At 44.2% G+C, this 20,434-nt stretch overlaps 1 protein-coding gene and 1 long non-coding RNA gene across 8 annotated transcripts in view; one reads left to right on the plus strand and one right to left on the minus strand.

Annotated features, from left to right (window-relative positions):
• Positions 1–2,072, minus strand: part of EBF1 (EBF transcription factor 1) — a 409,074-nt gene extending 407,002 nt beyond the window's left edge. For all 7 annotated transcript variants that reach the window (XM_005897517.2, XM_070373017.1, XM_005897516.2 and 4 more), the window contains exon 1: positions 1,119–2,072. In XM_005897517.2, coding sequence (XP_005897579.1) covers positions 1,119–1,252 — 134 coding nt within the window. In that variant the 5' untranslated portion in view covers positions 1,253–2,072. The remainder of the gene's footprint in view (positions 1–1,118) is intronic.
• A 216-nt stretch (positions 2,073–2,288) lies between these two features.
• On the plus strand, positions 2,289–13,082 carry LOC138988602 (uncharacterized). The gene is made up of 3 exons (XR_011464873.1): positions 2,289–2,600; positions 6,630–6,832; positions 10,775–13,082. It is a non-coding gene; the product is annotated as an uncharacterized lncRNA (long non-coding RNA).
• Positions 13,083–20,434: the final 7,352 nt, after the last annotated feature.

Consider the following 20,434-nt stretch of genomic DNA (forward strand, 5'->3'; position numbering starts at 1 on the left):
GTGTTGTGGACACTTGTTCCCAGCCCGGAGAAGATGAGGATGATGTAATTAGTCATCTTCCTTCTTCCCCTTCCGCTCTCTCTGGGCGGGATAGAGTCTTGGGCCACCATATCTCCCACTCTCCCAAGCCCAAATGGTGGCCTGAAAAAAAGGGGGGACCATTTCTCAGTTGGGACCAGGAGTCCCCAGAAAGGGTACAGAGGGTGCCCGGGAAAGTTCCCCAGGTCAGTCTCCTAGAGCAGTGCCTCCAGGCCATACAACCTAGCATCCCAGGCGCTGAGAGTGGCAGAGGGGCTTAGAAGGGGCCATAGTTACAGACTGTAGGGAAGACTTTCAGAAGATGTCAGAATTAAAGTTAGGAGTTGCTCTACCCCGGGTGGACCAAGAAAAACTGAAAGCTACAGAGAGGAAAGGAGAATCAGAGACGAGAAATAAGATGATTCTAGGGGGAAATGTAAAGAGAAAAGGAGTTAAGAGAAGGGAAAAAGGAAAGAGGGAGAAAGTGAAGAAAGAAGAGGCAGGAAAGAAGGAAAAGAAGGAAGGAGAAGGGGAAAGAAAGGAAGTAAAGAAAGGAAAGGAGGAAGAAAGAAAAGAAAGGGAGGAAGAGAGAGAGGCAGGAAAGGAAGGAGAAGGAAAGAAAGTTTTCAAGTGGGAGAAAAGGGTAAAAAGAAAGAAAAGGGGGAGGAAGGAAAGGAAGAAGGAAGAAGAGAAAGGGAAGAAGAAGCAAAGAAATGAAAAAAAGGCAAATAAAAGAAAAGCGGGAAAAAATGAAAGAAAAGACAGCCGGCCAGAAAAGAAACAGCAATCACAGAAAAACACAGATATCCAACATCACGCTGGTGAGAGCCTCTTCTGGCTTAAAACAAAATGAAAACAGTCACAGACCGGGCAGGGGAAAGTGCCGGTAAATCGTGGGCTCCTCGCAGGCAGCTCCCGGCTCTTCGGCCGCAGGCAACCAAGACCTGGCGGCCGGGGAACTCGGAGCCTCGGTGGCTAGCAGAGCCCAGCCGTAGACGCAAGAGCGCGGCTCGACCCCGCGGCGGCCACTGCCGCTACCGCCGCCCGGCTCTGCTGCTCGCGGCTTGCCTCCCCGGCCGCGGTCCCCCAGCGGTACCCACCTCTGCGCCGCCGTGTTGGCGTCCAGCACCCCGGCGCCCTGCATCCACGTCCGCACCGCGTTCATGCCGCTGCCCAGCGGCTCTTCCTTCATGCTGCTTCCACTCCGTTGGATGCTTTCCTGAATCCCAAACATGAAAACAACCTTTTCTTGTGGAAAATCTCCTCCCCCTTGAAAATTTGAAAAAAAAAAAAAAAAAAAGGCAAAGAAAACGCCAGCCAGAGATTTTTTTTTTTTTGAGTCGATGAACTCGCGCTAGATCAAGGCGGGCTGGAAAGCAAATTTTTAAAAAATGTAAACCTTCTCTCAAAATTGAGCGATAACCCGAAAAAAAAAAAGAGAGAGAGAGAGAGAAAAGGAAGGGAAAATCCAACAAAAAGACCAAAATAAAAAAAATAGAGATGTGTGCTTGGCTGTTGGGGGTTGTTTGGTTGGTTAATTTTTGGTTTGGGTGCTTTTTTTTTTTTTTTTTTTTTTTTTTTTTTTTGTAATGATCACAGGCCGGTGAAGGACAGGAGGGGCTGGAGTTTCCTTTTGTAGAGGTACCGTTCACTTGAAGAAGCAGGAAGAAAAAAAAAAAAAAAAAAACCCTGATGGCAATTTAAGAAACAATAGACTCAACTCGCGCTGCCGGCTTTGCTACTTCAAGTGTCATTTTCCACAACCAGGCAAGTTTTTCCTCTCTCTCTTTTTTTTTTTCCTCCTTCTCTCCCAACCAAAGATGTTTCTTTCCTTTCAGCGTGTATAGATGAGGAGGACGCTGGTTGCCGTAGACAGATACACCAGAAAGGGAGAGTAGGGTGGGGGGAAGGGGGAGGGGGTAGGGAAAGACAGAAAGAGGAAAGGAGAGGAGAGGAGAGGGAGAGAGAGAGAGAGGTGCACCCTGCTAGATAGAGATTCTGTTTTCTCCTTGCTAAAATAGAAGTGATTTGCAGGCTTTCCCTATGGAATCCAGTTTGACTCTCCCCAGAGCTAAACACAAGCACACTAACCCCAAAGGGAGGAGGCGGGGCCCGCGCCACAAGGGCCCGCCCCCTCATTTGCATAACGTCATCCTTCCGCCTCGCCGTAGCCAATCGCGGCGCCGGAGCTTCCGGGCTCTCAGCGCAGGGCCACGCTCCCTCATTAACATCCCTCACCGGGTGGCGCAGGGGAGCCGGCCAAAGTTATTTGCAAAGTGCCGAGCGAAGGATCGTTGAGTACCCGCGTCCGAGATGGAGAGGAGCGGGGCTGAGCTGGGAAGTGCCGGGCAGAAGGGAGACAGAAGGAAGGGGAGGAGGATATTCTTCTCAGGGATTTGAGCTGGGGTCTGCATCCTGGCCATTGCAGTCCGCTTAGCATCCTCGCCGCGCTCTGAGCGCGCTCGAGGTGCACAGGCTGCGCCCTGCCAGGGTCGTGTCCTGCTCCGCTGTTCTGGGACGTCGGGGGCAAAAGTGGAGGAGACGGGAGAGCTCGGGCAGAGAAAGCAGGACGCGCATCCCAGGTGCCCACCTCTTCGCTTTGAGGAGGGGGTGGTGGGTTGGAAAAATGGGTGCGCGAGGCCGGCGCTGGGAGCTCGCGGAGGGCACTGCCTCCACGTTGGGAGGGAGGGATGGACCTTGGGCCGGGGCAAGGGAAGCGCTGTGAATCCCCAGGGAGAGGTGGACCGGGCTCTGCCCCTAGTCAGGTCTCTGAAACACTTCTCGCTGGGTCGCTAGCCTGGAGACGGCCGGCGTTAGGCACTGGCCTCACATGCTCACTTCTTTGGCGCATTCTGCGGGATAGGTAAACGGTGGACGAATGCTCTCACTGTAGATGTGCCAGGCTGCGTTTTAAATTTTGCTGGCATTCAATCCCCACCCTCTCCTCTCCGCCCCCCAAATAGATTCTTTCCTTAGTGTAACTACCAAAGCAAAAACAATGTCTCTGATGAGTTACTTGGTGTAGGGTTTCTCTCTTCCTTGTTCTTTCTGTTAAAATTGGGGGCTTGAACAAACCCTCCCCCAACTTCTGCCTCTGCGACCTGTCCAGAAAGAAAGATCTGGAGAAGAAGGGAATGAAGGGAGGGAAAGAGGAAGAAGGAAGGGAAGAAGAAATGGTCCCCTACCTCAGATCTTTCAACATATATGGTTGTGGCTGGCAAAGGAAATAGCTAGATGTTTCTGGGTAATGTGCCCCATCATTTTTTAGCAGGTTGTAACCTCTAATAAGCACATGGTGAACTTCTGTTTCATTGCTCTCAAAGGAACTCCCTGACTGCAGCCAAATCTGCTAAAGGCTCCTTCGGGGAAATTCTCTGCCAGAAATCCAGGTCCCCTTTCTGCCTGCCTTTCTTGGCCCTTTGATTTAGGAAGCTCATGGGGTCAGTGATGGAAAAGTACATATGCCCATGTTGAATGGAATGGAGACAGGAAGAAGTTATGCTTTGTGTTCTTCACAGAGCAGAAAAGCGAGAGCCACTTCCAAATTAGTTGAAAGACTATTTCAGGCCTGAGGATACATGGCCACTGTCTTCAACACTGCTTTATCTCTTGTGCACAAAGCCTGCCCAGTCTCATACCACTTAATTTGGACCACTTAATGTGCTGAGCTTTCTCCCTGGTACCATAACTAATGCCACTTCCTCCAAGATGCTCTTGAAGAGATCCATTTGACCCAGCAGGTTCCCCACACCTTCTACCAGGCATACAGTAGATGTTCATGAGGGGTATGTTGGTGGAAACACTGGAAGGATTATAGATCTGTGAAGAGGCAAAATGGAAGGCTGGACATCCATCTCTACAGTATTTAACTGCATAATTGAAACTTGGACTGCTGAAAACTTCTCAAAATGCCAAGTTTAGGCCCAAAGGGTGTCCAGAGCCAACCCCTTCCCCTTACTGGACCTCTCTGCCCCCTCTGCCTTCTTTCCTGCCCTGCCTTCTCTGAAGGGATCCTTCAAAGAAGGGGGACCAGGATGCAGAGGCCACCCTCCCATCCAAGAGTCCCAGTTAGCACTGGCAAAAGACAGAGACCTCCCTCTCTTTAACTTCCTGAATCTCTATTTTACACTCCAGTAAATGGTGTTCAGGACTCCAAGTGGAGTCTGGTGAAGTACAAACCCCAGTAATGAGGAACACACAATGAGGGATCAGATCACTGCCAAAGGTAACAGAGAAAGGAGAGACACAGCCACTCTGAGGACCAGGATCAGTGAGAGTAACGCAACAGATGCATTTCTGTGGTGGGGAGTGGCGGGGAGGGGGGGGGGTGGTCAAGCAAATCTAGACACACTCTGCAAATGATGTGTTTGTGAAGGGGCTTGAAGCTGCCTCATCCAAAAGAGAAACTGGCCCAGAGAAATTCAGGCAGCCCAGTTCCTGCCTGAGAGCCAAGAATCTCCAGGAACTACATAAGACAAAGACAACCTCCACATCTACCAGGCCTTGGGAGAAAAAGAATACTAATAAAAGGAGACAGGAAAGTTGATATGACCAAGTCCATTTGTACAGAGGTAGCAGAGGTTTCACCTGGGATGGTGAGTGTGTTTTAATCAAGCCCAGTGTATCTGGAGCTTTCCTTCTGAGTGTGCTTGTGCTTTCTCACTCAGTAATAAATGTTTAAGTAGGAAGGAAGCTAAAGAGAAGGTGGAAAAGAGACAAAGAGGGTGATAGAAAACTGGGAATGACTCCCAGGCCACCAGACTGGTAGCTTTTTGTAGATTTCCTCTGGTGAATACCGAACTAGCCACTGACAAGTTTAAACTTTGAAAAATGTCTTAAACGCTTTTCAGTCTTCCCTCACGTAAGGTTTGCACCACCTCCAAAAAGCAAAACGTGTGTATATAGGGTAACTATATGTACTGAGGCCGTCTTCATCCTTTTTACATTGTAGTCACATCTCCAGTGGAGAGAAGAGACAAACTTGTGTGTATAGCATTGCCAGGCTTTATAGTATATTTGTGGTATGACTTTAGGGTAATTTATAAGGCCAATCACCAAACCCAGCTTATCAGCTTAATCAAAAAGGGGAAGGAGAAATTTTGTTAGAAATGCAGTTTTCCAGGCCATGTCCAGACCAACAGAATTAGGGAGAAAGAAAGTGAGGGGTGAAGAAAATGTACATGAGGAAGATACACAGCAGATCGACTTTATATGTGGATGGAGCATTTGGCAAGGTTTGGTATTTCCTCTGGAGTGATGAGTCCCTCAGAGTTTCTTCCAAGGGATGGTTGGGTGGCAGAGGTCTACATCCCCCTTCTCAGTTGCTCCTAACAGTGAACAAGGCTGCTCAGCCCCCAGGCTCTCCCTGGGCTGGGGGCAACTCAGACCCAGTGAGCAAGCTCCCCTCCCCACCCCAAACTTTGATGCCTTCTCGCTCTTGGCTACCCCAGACACGTCCGGCACAGAGAGATCAATTCCACTTCCAAAAGAGCATCAGTGCCGCAGTAACTTCTGGGGAGTGCGAATAGAAACACACCTGCTCCCCAAAAGGGCAGAGATAAGATAAACACAGCCGAACTAGGACTTGGGGGACATCACTGGGAAAGAGGGAATCTTCTCTGCTCGGCCGCCCCCAGGAGGCCAGATTTGGGACCTGTCACTTTGAAAATTCCCTCATTCAGTCCCCCTTATGAAAGGTGCACGCCCGTAAGGGCTGCCTGTCATGGTAATGCCCCCTACCTTTTGGTGCTAGCCTGATCCCACTCAGTGAACCAGCGGGGAAAGATGCCTCTTTAAATGCTGGGAAAGATGGGGCGATGAAGGTCAAAGGTACCAAGTCCTGCCGCATGCAGCCAGCCCCAAAGGTGGTCCACCCTCAGCCTAGAGTCTCTGGCAGGGGCGTGGAGTGGCCAAGGTTCCGCCGAAAGAGGAGAGGGTTGGGAGTAAGTAGGAGCCCGAGACCCTGGGAAAGTGAGGACCTGAGTGGCACGCGACTCCGCTGTGGCCCCAGAGCTGCACCCAGAAGCCTGCAGGGTCGATTGCCGTTGCCTTTGGCAAAAACGTGACCCTTCCCTCCTAAAGACCTCTACCTGCTGCCCTCAAGGAATGCACTGGAGTAGGAGGCAGTGGTTTAACTGGAAATTCGTCTGTCCTTCCTCCTTGCTCTCAGTGCTCTGGCAAGCGGCAAAGAGAAGGGGCCATTTCCCTGGACCGTGAACCCTGATTCCTACCCCTAGGGCTGCAGAGAAAGCCCGGTTTGTTCACCCATTCCGGCTGACACTTCCAGACCCTGGGAGCATGCTTCACCCCATAGTACAGTCAGGGAAAACTGAGGACAGAGGGACAAAGTCACCCACTGAGAGCTAGGAGGTAGAAATCAGGCAAATAACACCGCTGGGACTCTGGCTTGGGAAGCTTAGTCGTCCTAGGAGGGGGGCTTGAGGCAAGGGGTTTCAATAAACCCTTCCCAGGCGAGCCTGCTGACTCTCTTGGGTCCCCTGGGGTGCCCCCAAGTAAGAAGAGATCTCATTTGTTGAAGGTTTGATGGGTACAAACTCACTGAAATCCCACAACTGACAAAGAAGGTGGGTAAAATCACCTCTATTTTACAGGTGAGAAAACTGATGCTTTGTGATTTAAATGAAACAATTTGTCCGGGGCTGCACTGCCGATAAAGCCACTGAGCGGAAATTTCTCCAGAGCCAGTACCCTGAAAATTGGATCCGAACCACTCACCCAGTGTCCTCGTTCATCTCCAGCGTTTGCCTTGGTTCTTGCCCTCCATCGTTCAAAGATCCCTTTAGCTCTCAAGCCTGTACGTATCCCAGACGACCAAGGAGCGTGGGCGCAAGATGTACCCTAAGGGCAGGTAGTAGAGAATAGAGAGGAGGATAAAGGGTTCTGAAAACCGCTAAAATGCGGACTGTATGCACATTCCCGCGGTCGAGGTCCGAGCGTCTCTGGGTGGCCAGTGACAGGGCGCGCTAGGGTCCTGCCGGCTCCAGCCCTGACTGTGCCACGTTTGCCATGAGATCTCCAGTCAGCCGCTTCTCCCCAGCTTTAGCTGAAATTTTAGAGCTCCAGGCGCACGCAAAGTCGCCTAATTGAAATAAACTAAATACAAGATTGTGTGGGGATGCCTGGGACTCCCTTCAGAGGGCAGAAATCTGGACATCTGCGGATGTGCTTTAATGGAGGAAGGCCATATAGCCTTGGAATGACCGCAGCTAAAAGCTCAAGTTATTCTGTGCAGAGAGAATACAGTTGGCGGCACTGCCAGAAAGGTCCCAGTCCAAGGCTGTCCCAGGGCGCGACCGTACCCCTCCCCTGACCCTTCCGCACAGCCCTCCAGCCCGCGGGATTGGAGTCTGATAAGGCTGGTTGATTCTCGAGTATGAATGGCCCTTGCTCCCCGCTTGGAAGGGGATTCCAGGGTGGCAGAAAGAGGCTGCCTGCCGGGCTGTTTACAAATTAGCATTCCTTCAGCAGTGCAAATCCGAAAAGAAAGAAACTGAGTCTTTGGAGGATTTGGAGCGGAAGGGAAGGAGGAGTAGGCCTGTTTGCTTAGAGGAAAGTAGAAGGGAGGAGGAGTTTTTAGCAGACAAGCTTGAGATTTCAGGGTCACAAAAAGTTTTCAGGTGTTTTCCTTAAGGGGCAATTCACTAGATGTTTATGTACTGTTCCGCGCTTAGAGGTCTTTGTTGGATGTGTGTGATTGTGAGTGTGCAAATGTGTTTGTACAAACGAAGAGTGGCTGCATATTGTGGGCCTGTGCCATAGGCGTGTGTGGCAGTGAGTGACATCGTGCACTTGGGTGCATGCGTGTCCATGTGCTTGAGGATTGTTGCACACAACCGTAAATACACAAGGGCATGTCTATAGTGTGTGCATGTGTCACGTGTAGACGTGTCTCGATTGTGTGCATGTGAAGAAATGTGTGTGCACACAAAAGCATCGTACACGTGTCTGAACCTGGGCTCATATGTTATTCGTGTGCCACGTGGGCATGTGAAACCCAGCAAAGCAGTCACAAAAAATCTCAGGTCCAATCAAAGGAAAGGTGCAGTCAGCGTCCTACAACAAGGGAAACTGTTGCTCCTTTGGCCTGCAGGTAGCGGGGAGCTGCCCAAAAGGTGCAGGACCTGCCCCAAAGCTACAGGTTAGCCTGCAGGGAGGGTGAGGCAGGTTCCAGCTGGGGCCCATGATTTATCCGGATTGCTCGGTGATCCCTGCTGGACAGTTCTACATACTTAATTGATCCTCACAGACAGTTTCTGATTATTGACGCCGTGTGTCCTAAAGGAGACTGCTTCAGGCTACCTGCGTTAAGTATTTATTATCTTCATCAACATCATTATTTGGTGGCTGTATGTAGATGGTGCCAGATCCACAAAGATAGCCCTGCCCCGCCTCTCCGAGGCTGCCAAGGGTGCGTGGTGATCCGCAAGCGCCTGAATCTTCCCTTTACGTGGAGCCACAGCGCCACCTCGCGATCACCTCAGCGTCCTTCCCACCACTGCCACCCAAGGCAGAACCTTTTCTGTCCAGACCTCCCAAGTTACCACTTCTGGTTTTCCATTCCCTTTTCATTCCTCTTTCCCTCACTAGAACGTTACACTTCGCCAGAGCCTAAAGGTTTCCCAAACACACCTTTGCCACAGCATCTTTATACAGGAGCAGAATGCCTACACCCCTCTCCACCTGGAGAAGCTCCTCTCCCCTTGCAATCACCGGCTGAGATTAACCTCTTTCGCAAAAGCTTTCCAAACCCATTCTATAAGCAGTCACTCACACCGTTCCCTGGCTCGCCTAATGCTCATATCACACTGGACAGGAAATATCGTTTAAATATCTCCCCCTCCTTCCTAATCAGGGAGCTCCCCAATAATGTCTATTGTCGTGTATAGCAACGACAATAACAAAAATAGCAATAAAAATTAGTACATGCTGAGCACATGGAGCATCTTATGCAGTGTACTGTTCTAAAACACTTGACTTTCATTATCTCATTTAATTTACCCATGAAAACCGTGAAGTAAGCATCAATATAATTTCCCAGTTTGCAGATGAAGCTGGAGTTCCTGTCCATGCTCGCATTGCAGAGCCTAACCTAAGTTCTTTGGTCTAAGGCCAGAACCCACTTTTCTTAACCTCTGTGCCTTGCATATGTATTCAGTTCTATATCCACAGGCTTTAGACAGGGCTAACTAAGCACAGAGTGGGCATTCACATATTTATGAATAAAGGAACCAATGCCAATTTAAATTCTTTCCTCTCCCAGAGAGTTGGATTAGAAAAACATTGCAATTATCAAACACTTTGGTTGAAATATTACCACAATGATTTATCCCCAAAGAGGATTCCCACTCCTAACTAGCTAGCGACCTTGGTCAAGTCATTTCATCCTCAATTTCCTCATTTGTAAAAGCGGGTTTGCTGTGAGGAATAAGTGAGGGAAAAATGTAAAGTATTTGATACAGCCCCTTGTACTGTAGTCATTACCCAATAAAAATTTGCTATTAATATAATTAGTAATGATAGTTTAGAAAACTAAAGCACAAAACACAAAATTGATTTGCCCCTAGTCACAGAGAATTCATGGTACCTCTGTATAAAATTATCTCACTATTATATCTTCATTTCCATCTTGAACATAAAATATGTAATAAAATATGTTTGGTTTATTGTGGTTGGGGTGTTAATGTTAACCGTGCTCTGTTATAAAATTTTAAGGGGCAGGAGGGAAAAATATAATTAAACAGTAAATCAGCAGCCTTTGACTCTTACCCTTTCCTTTTGCTTTGTAGATTTTTACCAAGAAGGATTTAAAGAAAGACTATAAAAGTGCTTATTTTTCTGGAAAGTACAAAACTCTTATATTTTAATTTAGGGGACATTCTGAGCTAGTTTTTTTCCCCCACTTGAAACACTCTGTTGCTAGTAATACACTAAAAGTTTAAAAATATGTAAGCAAATAGTTGTACCCAAATAAAAGAAACAAATGAGAGCCTTTAAACATATTCCAGACCTTCCAACATTTCCCAGAAAGGCTGTTTTAAAGGTTCAAAATCTCTTTTAGAGGGACCTGTTAAACAATTACTCTTATTAGCAATTTAAGTGAATATGAACTTTACTGTCTGACCAGGCTCTAACTTTCCTACTGTCGTATTATTTTAGAAAGACTCTACTGACTGGTATAATCATATCATAAAGAAGGAATTTCTCCTTAAAGAAATGAGTCTAATAAAAATCCACACAAGGCATGGATGTGTCTCCCCACTTAGATGGCCCACAATGCATTTCTAGAAACTTCATCCCAGCCCCACATTTAGTTTAGTTCAATTTGTACCTGTTTCCCATTCTATGCAAGAGTAATAAAGATGGAGTCAGGAAATTTTACCTGCCACAAATTAATGTGTTAAGAGTTTTTCTTGTGCAGCTGAGAGAGATTTTATTACTCCGATTGATGATGTAAGACACTGGCTTTTTGATAGCTGGGCTGGGTAGAGGACCTGTTTCATTTTCTTCTTTTTTTCATTCCTAATATGTTAGCTGTTACAGATGCTCACCAAAATTATGATTCTTCTTCTCCCAGGTGCATGGTAAGATTAAAGTATGCTGATCCTTCTACATTTAGATGGGACCTTGTAATTTGCTTTGACAAATGAGGAATTAGCAGAAGTAGTATGTGTTATTTATAGGCAGAAGCTTTAAGCCCCAGTGTGCAATTCACCAAACCCCCTTTCCCTTATCACAGCTGCTGGCCACCCCCAGATGGAGTTTCACTCGGCCTGCCACTCTTTGCAAAGATAATGTGGAGTGAAGAGCCCTCCAATCCACAGTGGACTTCTAACATGAATAGGAAATAATCTTTTGTCACTGTAAGTCCCAGGGATTTTTTACTGCGGCATAATTGAGCCTCTCCTGACTAGTATGCCTAGGAAGGTAAACTTATCTTTTTCTTTTTGTGGACAATATTAAAATTCTTCTCCTAGGATGAAAAGTAGACTTCCACATCTAATAGAATAACCAGGTAATGAAATCATTCAACCAGAAATCAGAATCTTATTTTCTTATTCAATTTATACATTTCCTGTGGATCAAAACATCATTCATTTGGGAAACTCAGAAATTAGGAAAACAACTGAATTTTAGATACGCAGAAAAGGAATCTCAAAATCATTGTTGTACCTTGATAAGGATTTTCAGTAGATTTTTCTTCCATAATGCAATATTTAACTGCAGATATACAATGAAGGGAATTTTATAGGTTTTGATTAGAAGAGTTTTTAATAGGAGTTATATGAGGAACAGAAACATTTCTTCCTCCATTGTGTTCATCTCTCTAATTTCAGGTTGAGGAAACAGCAAAAATAATTGACTTATCAACTTGTGTAAGGAACATGATCTAGGGCAAATCAATTAAACTTTCCAGATCTTATTTCCTTCATTTGGAAAATAAGACCATCTTTAGGATGCCATCCAGTTCTATTAAACTAGAACTCCAAGATACTTGACTGATTTGAGTTTCAAGAATCCATGCTACAGTAGTACAAGAATCTTCCTGTGTTTCTATCTTCAGCACTGTTTTGTGAGACATTTGTGATTTTTCTCATACTGATCCCTAACTTAAAGCTACTGCTTCTTAAGCCAGATAGTGCTTCTTCTGTTTAACTTCACATTTTTTTATTGTAGGAATCTGCTAGAAAATTGGACCATATAGATTTGGAGTTATGTAAAATACTCTGTAATTTTCTAGCCAGGAGGAAAATTTTGGTTTTTATTATTGGAGAACTATTCTTTCAGAACTATTTTATTATTGGAGAACTATGCACAGATCACCTAAGGAAATTTCCTGTTAATTTTCATGAAATTTTTGTGAGAAAATATTGATGGTGTAACAAGTGCTGTAGGGTGAAATCATTTACTATCTGTTCTTCATCCTCAGTGTGGCATGACTGATTGCCAGAAGCAATACTATTACTTCCTTTGGATCATAGTTTACAATTGACAAGGTTTCACATGAGTTATTACCTTGACTCCTCTCAACAAACCATGCAAGTGACATTTCTCCAACATTTCACAAGGGAGGAGCTGAGGTTGAGATGTGCCCTTGCCCCGAGGCTAGTAAGAAACCAAATTTGGCTGTAACCCAAGAGCCACAGCTGCCCATGAAATTAAAAAAACTGTCTACAACTGTACCAGGGAATACAAAGTGTTGAAACCAACCAGGCCACAGGGCATTCCTTTACAGAAAGATGGAGGATGTTTTCTGTTACACACATTATTGCTGTCAGCTAACTCCTGGCTTCTCTTTCCTCCGGGCACCCCCCAAAATTACAGTCCTCTCCTTGTAGTTAAGTGTGGTCATCTGACCTACTTGAGCCAGAGCATTTGCTTAGAAGTGAGAGGACCCTCAGTAGTCGCTCCCCTCAACCAGAGGTATTACCAAGGATAGATCCATCAGTTGGTATCCTGCAGTCATGATCACAGTGAGCAGAGGTCTTTGCCAAAGCCCAACAGATTTAATGAGAGCATGTGGTTTAAGCCACTGGGGATTTGGGGTTTGTTGGTTATTGCAGCTTAGCTTAGTCTGTCCTGACTGGTTCAGTTTTCTAACTCAAATATAAGTCTTTTGCAAAAAAAACCAAAAAACAAAAAAACTGTCTCTGTGGGGTAGCCTCTTGTAAACTTGAGTCACATACAGTTAGCCCTCTGTATCCCCACATTCTGGATCCAAGGTTGGTTGAATCCCCTGAATGTGGAACCTGTGGATAGGATGGCCGAATGGACTATCCCACCTTTTATAAGGGACTCGAGCATCCTTGGATTTTGTTATCTGTGGGTCATGGAAACAATCCCCCTTGGATACCAAGGGATGAATGAACACATACCTTTTAAAAAGAAAATAGAGTCCTGGATCCCCCATGTTTTTATTTAAATTAATTTTACTATCTTACTTAAATATGCACAAGCATAACACTAGGGATAAATTCTTTATGCACGTGGCACAAACAACTATGAAACCAAATTACAAAAATAATGAAAAAGAAAAGCACCCCAAAAGCAAAGATTTATAAAGAAACAATAAAAAAAAGTCTGGAAACACTGTTTTGTGGGAACTGAATTCCCACACAAATGTCAAGATGCTTCTGAGTTCAATAAAGTAGGTTCTGTATAATTATGTCTTGTGTAATGCCTCAATTCTTCTACCATTTTTCTCTTTTTCAGAACCACCACCAAGCATTCCTTAATTCATGTGGTATAGGAAAAGCTTAAAGCAGTTATTTCAGTATCAAATCCACTTCTGTCCCTTTCTTCCCAGCTTATGACAATAAAGCACCACTGTTGGCACCCAATAAACATAAACTAAAATGTGAGACTGGAAGTTTTATGTCAGTACTCAGTTTTATAGAAATTACTCAGATAAGTCTGACTGTGCTTGACTTTTTAGTATTACCACTGAAATGAAAGCCATGAGCTTTTAAATTCCTATCAAAGTCTAAGAAACTCCCCATTCTCCAAAATATCTTATATGCCACTGAACAGTACACTGAAAAATAGCTGAACCGGTAAATGTTATGTATATTTTACCATGGTTTTAAAAAGCTTTTTTCAGAGAGAATAGCGCAAGTTTCAGAGCAAGATATCCTGACTCTCAAATCCCCACTCCCACTATCTTGATACCGGGTGACCTTGAAGCAAGTTGCTTAACCTCTCTGAACCTCAGGTACCTCATCCACAAAGGAATACTATACTTATTAAACAGTTGTTTTGAGGAACAAAGAAAATAGAGTAATTGAAGAGTCTCACACAGCACTAGTCTGTGTAGAACTGCTATAGGTTCCCTCCTGGGCCATCGCTAAGACTGCACGTCTCTCCTTCCCAAGCAGCTACGTATTGTCTCTGACTTGAGCTCTGGCCAATGAAATGCAGGTTGAATTGATGGACGCCATTTTCAAATACAGCTTATAAAAACCTCCCACAGAACCTTCCACTCCTCTTCCCTCTTCTATAAGCTGAATCAGAGAATCTGAGACAAGATTCCAAAGCTCTAAGGCAGGGCTTAACAAACTTTTTCTGTGAAGTGTTGAGAGTTCATATTTTCAGGTTCATGGGCTCTGCTCCCTCTGTCCCAGGTACTCACTGTCGTTGTAGCATGAGAACAGCTAAAAAGCTCAAATACATATGAATGGATGTGACTGAGTTCCAATAAAACTTTATTTCCAAAAAAAGAAAGGACAGAAACAGTATTTGACCCATAAGCCAAGTTTGCTGACCCCTGCTCTAGGATGAAAGTAATCTGGGTTCCTAAAACTGTCTGAAGAAACACACTTTAGTACAAGCAAGAAATAACCTTCTCTTACGTCAACTCATAAGGGATTTTAGGGTTGTGTCGGTGTTAGCCTACTCTGACATTTTTAGAGGATGTCATGGAAAGGATGTGACCACCTGCTGACCCTCGAGCTGAACCCGGGCAATCAGAGGCTCCTCACCCACTCGCCGGTCCTTGAAACATTTGCCCTCCATTCCCACAGTGAAAACTGTCTTCAAGGACATGGCCTTGAGTCAGCAGTGTGTTGTTGAGACCACCTGGATGGGATAGGTGACTGAATCCCATTAAGGTTTCCACCCAAACTTTTTAGGATTCCAACAGGCAGGTGCAGAGATCTGCTCATCTTGCAGCCACCCAAGACAAGACTCATATTAAGTTCTGCTTGTCAAACCTGCCACCTGCCAGTCTGGAGTGGTCTGCCTCTTTCTTCAGTCTCTCCTTTCCCTCCATGTACAGTGGCCAGTTTCCAGTTCACCCTGGAAGCTCCTTAGGTTTTGGTTTTGTTTTTTTAAATTTTGGGCCACATCTCATGGCATGCGGTTCCTTAGTTCCCCGACCAGGGATTGAAATCATGCCCCCTGCAGGAGAAGGTGGAGTCTTAACCACTGGACTATTGGGGAAGTCCTGCTCCTGGTGTTTTAAACCAACAGATATCATACCCAACCACATAAATTCCTCTTCTGCCCTACATTCCTTTGAAAACAGGGACTGTGGGTTATTCATCTGTCACAAAGACATCCCAATACATGTTAATGAAACAAATAAAACACCATTAAATAGAAAATCATGTGCATGGGGATTAATGAGTACAACAGCTATGATTTTCTAACCCATCTCTGTCCCCTCTCTCCATCCCATCACCCTATTCCTAGACACATATCTGGGTTGTTTGTGCCCCATCCAGGTAACCAGAGACAACATTTGGGAGACAGTTTGCTTGCATGAAGTAAACAGAGCTTGCTTAATTGGTTCATTTTATGTGAACAGTTTGCTCCCTCTTATAATAAATAACCCCCTGGAACATATTACAAAGTCAGCTTTCAGTTGTAGCTCAGCTACGATGTACTAGCACATTGATAGCCTATCACCTACAGCCATGGCTATACCATCACTGCAGTTTGGTACTTTTACCCCTAACTATAGTCGGGGAGCCTGAGACCTCAAGAGTTTAAAAAAACTTTTCCAAGATCCTATGCTGGCCACACCAGAAACCCACAGATAAGCGAGTCTCAGACTTAGTGCTGCCCAAAACTGGATTCTGAAACTTCTGGAAATTCACCCAACTTCCCTACTTGAAATGTATTTGTTGGGGAACAATTAACCTTAGGATGAGTAATTTGTCACCACTCTGTGTGAGTTTCAAATTTTCCCATTACAAGAGGAAAATGAGAAAAATATGTCCTAGATAACAGAGAAAAATGCTTCATTGCCTTAATTGCCTTTCTATTTCAATCAAGGAAGGCATTTAATTATTTCTGAACTACATTCAAAACTCTCTCTCAAGAATATTAGTCTCCCCAGGTGAGTTAACCAAATCTGTGCAAAACATATCTCGTGTCTGAATATTAATATCAAACATTTATTGAGCACTTTTTATATATTCCAATGACTTAATTCCTTCCACTTAATGATCTCATTTTTTTCCTCAGAGCAAGTCCATGAGGTGAAAACATTCCTTATTCTTCCCTGATAAGTGAGGAAACTGAGGCAGAAAACTGAGACAGCATTTGTGTTAAGTGGTGAATCCATGTTCAATCCCAGGCCCCGACCCTTGGGCCACACTGCCCCTCCCTCACTCTGCCTCACTGACTCTGTGTGTTCCCCTCTAGATCTCAATTTCTGAGTAAATGTGCAAAAATCAGTGTGGAAGAGTCACCCATCGTGGTGTCAGCAACTCAAGGGTCATCTGGAACTTGAGGTGGGTCATCTAGAGGACATGGAGTCAGAAAGGGCTGAGTCCACCTGGCTTCTTGCACAAGGAAGGAAGCCCCAGACATTTCACACCACTGCCCTGGGCCCTGGAAAGACCCCACAACCTGCATTCAGGGCCCAGCTCTGACTTCATCATCGCTGCTGGAACCCACAGGAAAAGGAAATAACTTTTCTATGATATGTACATAAGGCCATTATTATCTTACTTTTAAAAAAATGGAAAACAATCAACTCACCCTGCTGCTGTGCTCAGTCTTATCCGACTCTTTGCAACCCCATGGACTGTAGCCCACCAGGCCCCTCTGTTCGTGACATTTTTCAGGCAAGAATACTGGAGCAGGTTGTCATTTTCTACTCCAAGGGCTCTTCCCAACCCAGGGATCAAACCCATTTCTCTTGTGTCTCCTGCACTGGCAAACAGATTCTTTAACACTGTACCATCTGGGAAGCCCAATCAACTCACTGTTTATAGTCCACAACTGAATGGCATGAACACATGTGTTGTATAAGTAAGAAAAAGAAAATATTTTTTTCTGTGATGGACTGTGCCCTTCAAAATGTACTATAAAACAGAATAAAGACTGAATTTTGAAATCTGTGGGCCACATCAGTAGGAAAGTTGACACTGGCAATTTTCACAAGGATTTTAAACTTTACAATATGATAAGCATAGGACAATGAGTACACTTATGTCCTCAGAACAAATGCTTTATAATTTGGGTTAATTTTTTTTTAGTCTTCACAGTAATCTTAATTTCAATAACATGGATATTCTTAAACATGTTAATGAAAATATTCTATTTCATTAACTGTGCTTATAAGTATGTAGAAGAAAACTGATATTTTAAAAATGTAAAATGGCTTGTATTCCTAATAAATAAGAGCAACTATTGATTTCTCAATTGTGTGTCTTTAAAGGCTTCTATTCTTAAGTCTGATCATTTGCACAGATGAATCTATTTTCTCTCCAGTAAATATGTTAACACTTAAATAGACCATATATGCTCAGCTTCTTGTATTAAGACTTGTGGAAGTCATAGACCCTTGAGACATGCAAGCAGTTGTCTAGTAAAGATTTGAACCATATTCTTGAGCAGCTGGAATTACGTAAGAAGTCTAAACAAAGTGCATGTTCCCTTGTGCTGGTCTGCAGCCATGTGTATAGCACTTCCAAGCATTTAAGCACCCAGATTCCACTATGTTCTGGGGACCCCATGCCAACTTGGACACGTTTAAGGATATGAGAGACTAAAAACACCACCACTGAGCTTCCAGTTTCCACTCACAGCAGCTACATCATTCAGATCACTCCCCGCTGCACACACACACACTGCACACATTGGTTTCAAAACTGCCAACAGCTCCTGAAAATGACTGAGGAGCCCAAACAGCAGTCAGGAGTACCCAGGCAAATTTTTGGAGAAAGCAGAGAGATAAGTAGAATTTTGGAAGCGCTTATCCTGCAAGCATTTCCGGTTATTGTTGACTCAGGCTTCTGCTCAGGGACTACATGGGGAGAGGGGCCGCAAACGTCAGGGCACAAAGCCCACAGGAGGTGCGCCCTTTAAGTTGGGGTTTCAAAAAGCTTTAAAAAAAAAAAAAAAAAAAAAGATAAAAAGCTGTATTTTCAACGTCAGAGCAAAGTTAGTGGAAACCTCTCTCTCCCTCCCCTAAACTGGGGGCCTTTGGGACCCAGACTCTGCCTCAGGAAGACTGACCTCCAGGAACTCACAACCTGAGCTGGCTGTTTAGTTGCTCAGTCATGTCCGACTCTTTACAACTCTGTGGACTGTAGCCTTCCAGGCTCCCCTGTCCATGGAATTTTCCAGGCAAGAATACTGGAGTGGATTGCCATTTCCTTCTCCAGGGGATCTTCCCAATCCAGGAATCATACCCATGTCTCCTGAATTGGCAGGCGTGTTCTTTACCACTGAGACACCTGGTAAGCTGGCTAAGGAATCTCAAACTGTGAAAATGGTTTAAGGCAACACCCAAGTGGGAGTGAACCCAAAGCTTCTCCCCGGGCAGGAGCACCTGTGCCAGGCTGTGCTTCTCCCTACCAGTAACTTTACAAAAGCAAAGGAGGCCAGCACTCAAAGGCTAGCAGGCACAGAAAGAAGCACCATTCCACTGTGAGATCTAGAAGAAACAAAAGGAAGCAGAAAAGCAGAAACATAGCTCCACTCTCCTCAGACATGCACTCTCCTCAAACAGGCTAAAACACCACCTTCATTACGAAGCTTAAAGAAATAAATGACAAACTTGAAAATACCTGCAGAAAACAGGCATACCATAGGAAACAGATTATGTTATAGGAAACTATCGAATTTGTCATAGTAAACTGGAAACAGAAATGAATAGAGCTGTTGTAAACAAATATTAAAATAACCAGTGTTAAAAATGCAGGGAATGGACACAGGAACATTCCTCTAGTGCAAATACATTTGGGCTGAAGATCCTTCCTGTCTGGAAAGAACATCCCCCAGACATCCCTCTTGGATGATTCAGGTCCTTCAATGTATTCTCAAAGGTCCCCTTCTCAATGAATCCCACACTGATCACAACAGCCATCTTCCCTCTTCCCCACACATTTAGACTCTGAATCACCTTCTTTAAAGCATTTACCAACTTCTGACATAAACATTTCCTTCATTTACTCTGCTCATAGTATACACTCTGCCCCTTACCAATAGATCATATGCTCCATGAAGCCAGCACTGTTTGCTTGTTTTTAGTTCACTGAGGTTTCCGAGATGCAAAAATACTATAAAAAACATCTGACACACAACAAAGATTAGCTGAGTGATTGGTGTAGAGCACCTCCCTATTCTAGAAACAGTATCTTTATTAATTTAAGTCAAGTGAAGTGAAGTCGCTCAGTCCGACTCTTTGCGACCCCATGGACTGTAGCCTACCAGGCTCCTCTGTCCATGGGATTTTCCAGGCAAGAGTACTGGAATGGGTTGCCATTTAACCTTAGCCCAAATGCTGCTCTGTGGCAGCTACAGCACAACACCCACTCACCTTGATGTCAATGCCACCAGTACTTAATGTACAGCCTTTTCCTCCCTTCACCCAGCTCTGTCCTCCCCCACCAACCCTCTTGCACACTATAAAACACAATTATATTTCTCTCTTCAGAAAAGATGAGCCTAGATTTATGGGTCCTATTTTCTAACCAACTGAGTCTCAATTAGACTCTGTCAATCCCTGAGCTTGCATTAGAGCCAGCACTCAAAATACTAGAGCTGAGGGCAGAGCAAGAGAGGCAAGTTTGCAGAGAAGATTAAAAAAAAAAAAAAAAATCAGTGAATGAGTTTAACATTAGATTTGGATAAAATATAGGGAGAATTAATGAACTCATTAATTAGATATATTTTAGTTATAAAACTACCTAGTTTTACATGTAAATTATAAAATATAAATATATGTTAAAAATAAATTAGAATAAACTATCAAGCATGAAACATGGAGTAGAAAAAAAATTAAAAGAGAGTAAGACATAAGGAGGGTATAGTGAGAGAGCTAACATGCATCTGATTAAGTCATAAAAAGAGAGGATGAGGCAGAAGAAATGGTTGAAAAGAAAATGGCTGAGAATTTTCCAGAACTGAAGAAACGCATTCATCTATGGATCAAAGAGATCCAAGAAACCCCACGCAAATAAATAAAAATAAATTGCTAACAAAGTAGATCCTAAAAGTTATCACAAGGTGAAAAAAACTGTCACTGTTTGAAGTGATGGACTAAACATGGTAATCATTTTGCATCATACATGAATGCCAGGTCATCATGCTGTATGTCAAATATATCTCAATAAAATCAAAAATATAAATAAAACAAAAATTTGCAACTAGATTCGTGACAGTAAAATTACAAAAAATAACAAAGGTGAAGAGAAAAATTCTAAGAGTAAAAAAGACCTTCAAAGACTGGCAGTTAGACTGACCTCTAACCAACAGTCAACTGTTTTCTCAGTAGTAATGAAGGAAGGCATTTTTCTGTTTTTCCTTTACTTATTTCACTAAGCATAATACTCTCTAGGTCCATCTGTGTTGCTGCAAATGCTAAATTTTCATTTTTTGTAGCTAAGTAATATTCCATTGTATATATACATACTACATCTTCGTGATCCATTCATCTGTTGAT

This window comes from Bos mutus, chromosome 7 (assembly GCF_027580195.1).
Source record: "Bos mutus isolate GX-2022 chromosome 7, NWIPB_WYAK_1.1, whole genome shotgun sequence".
Classification (NCBI taxonomy): Eukaryota; Metazoa; Chordata; class Mammalia; order Artiodactyla; family Bovidae; genus Bos; species Bos mutus.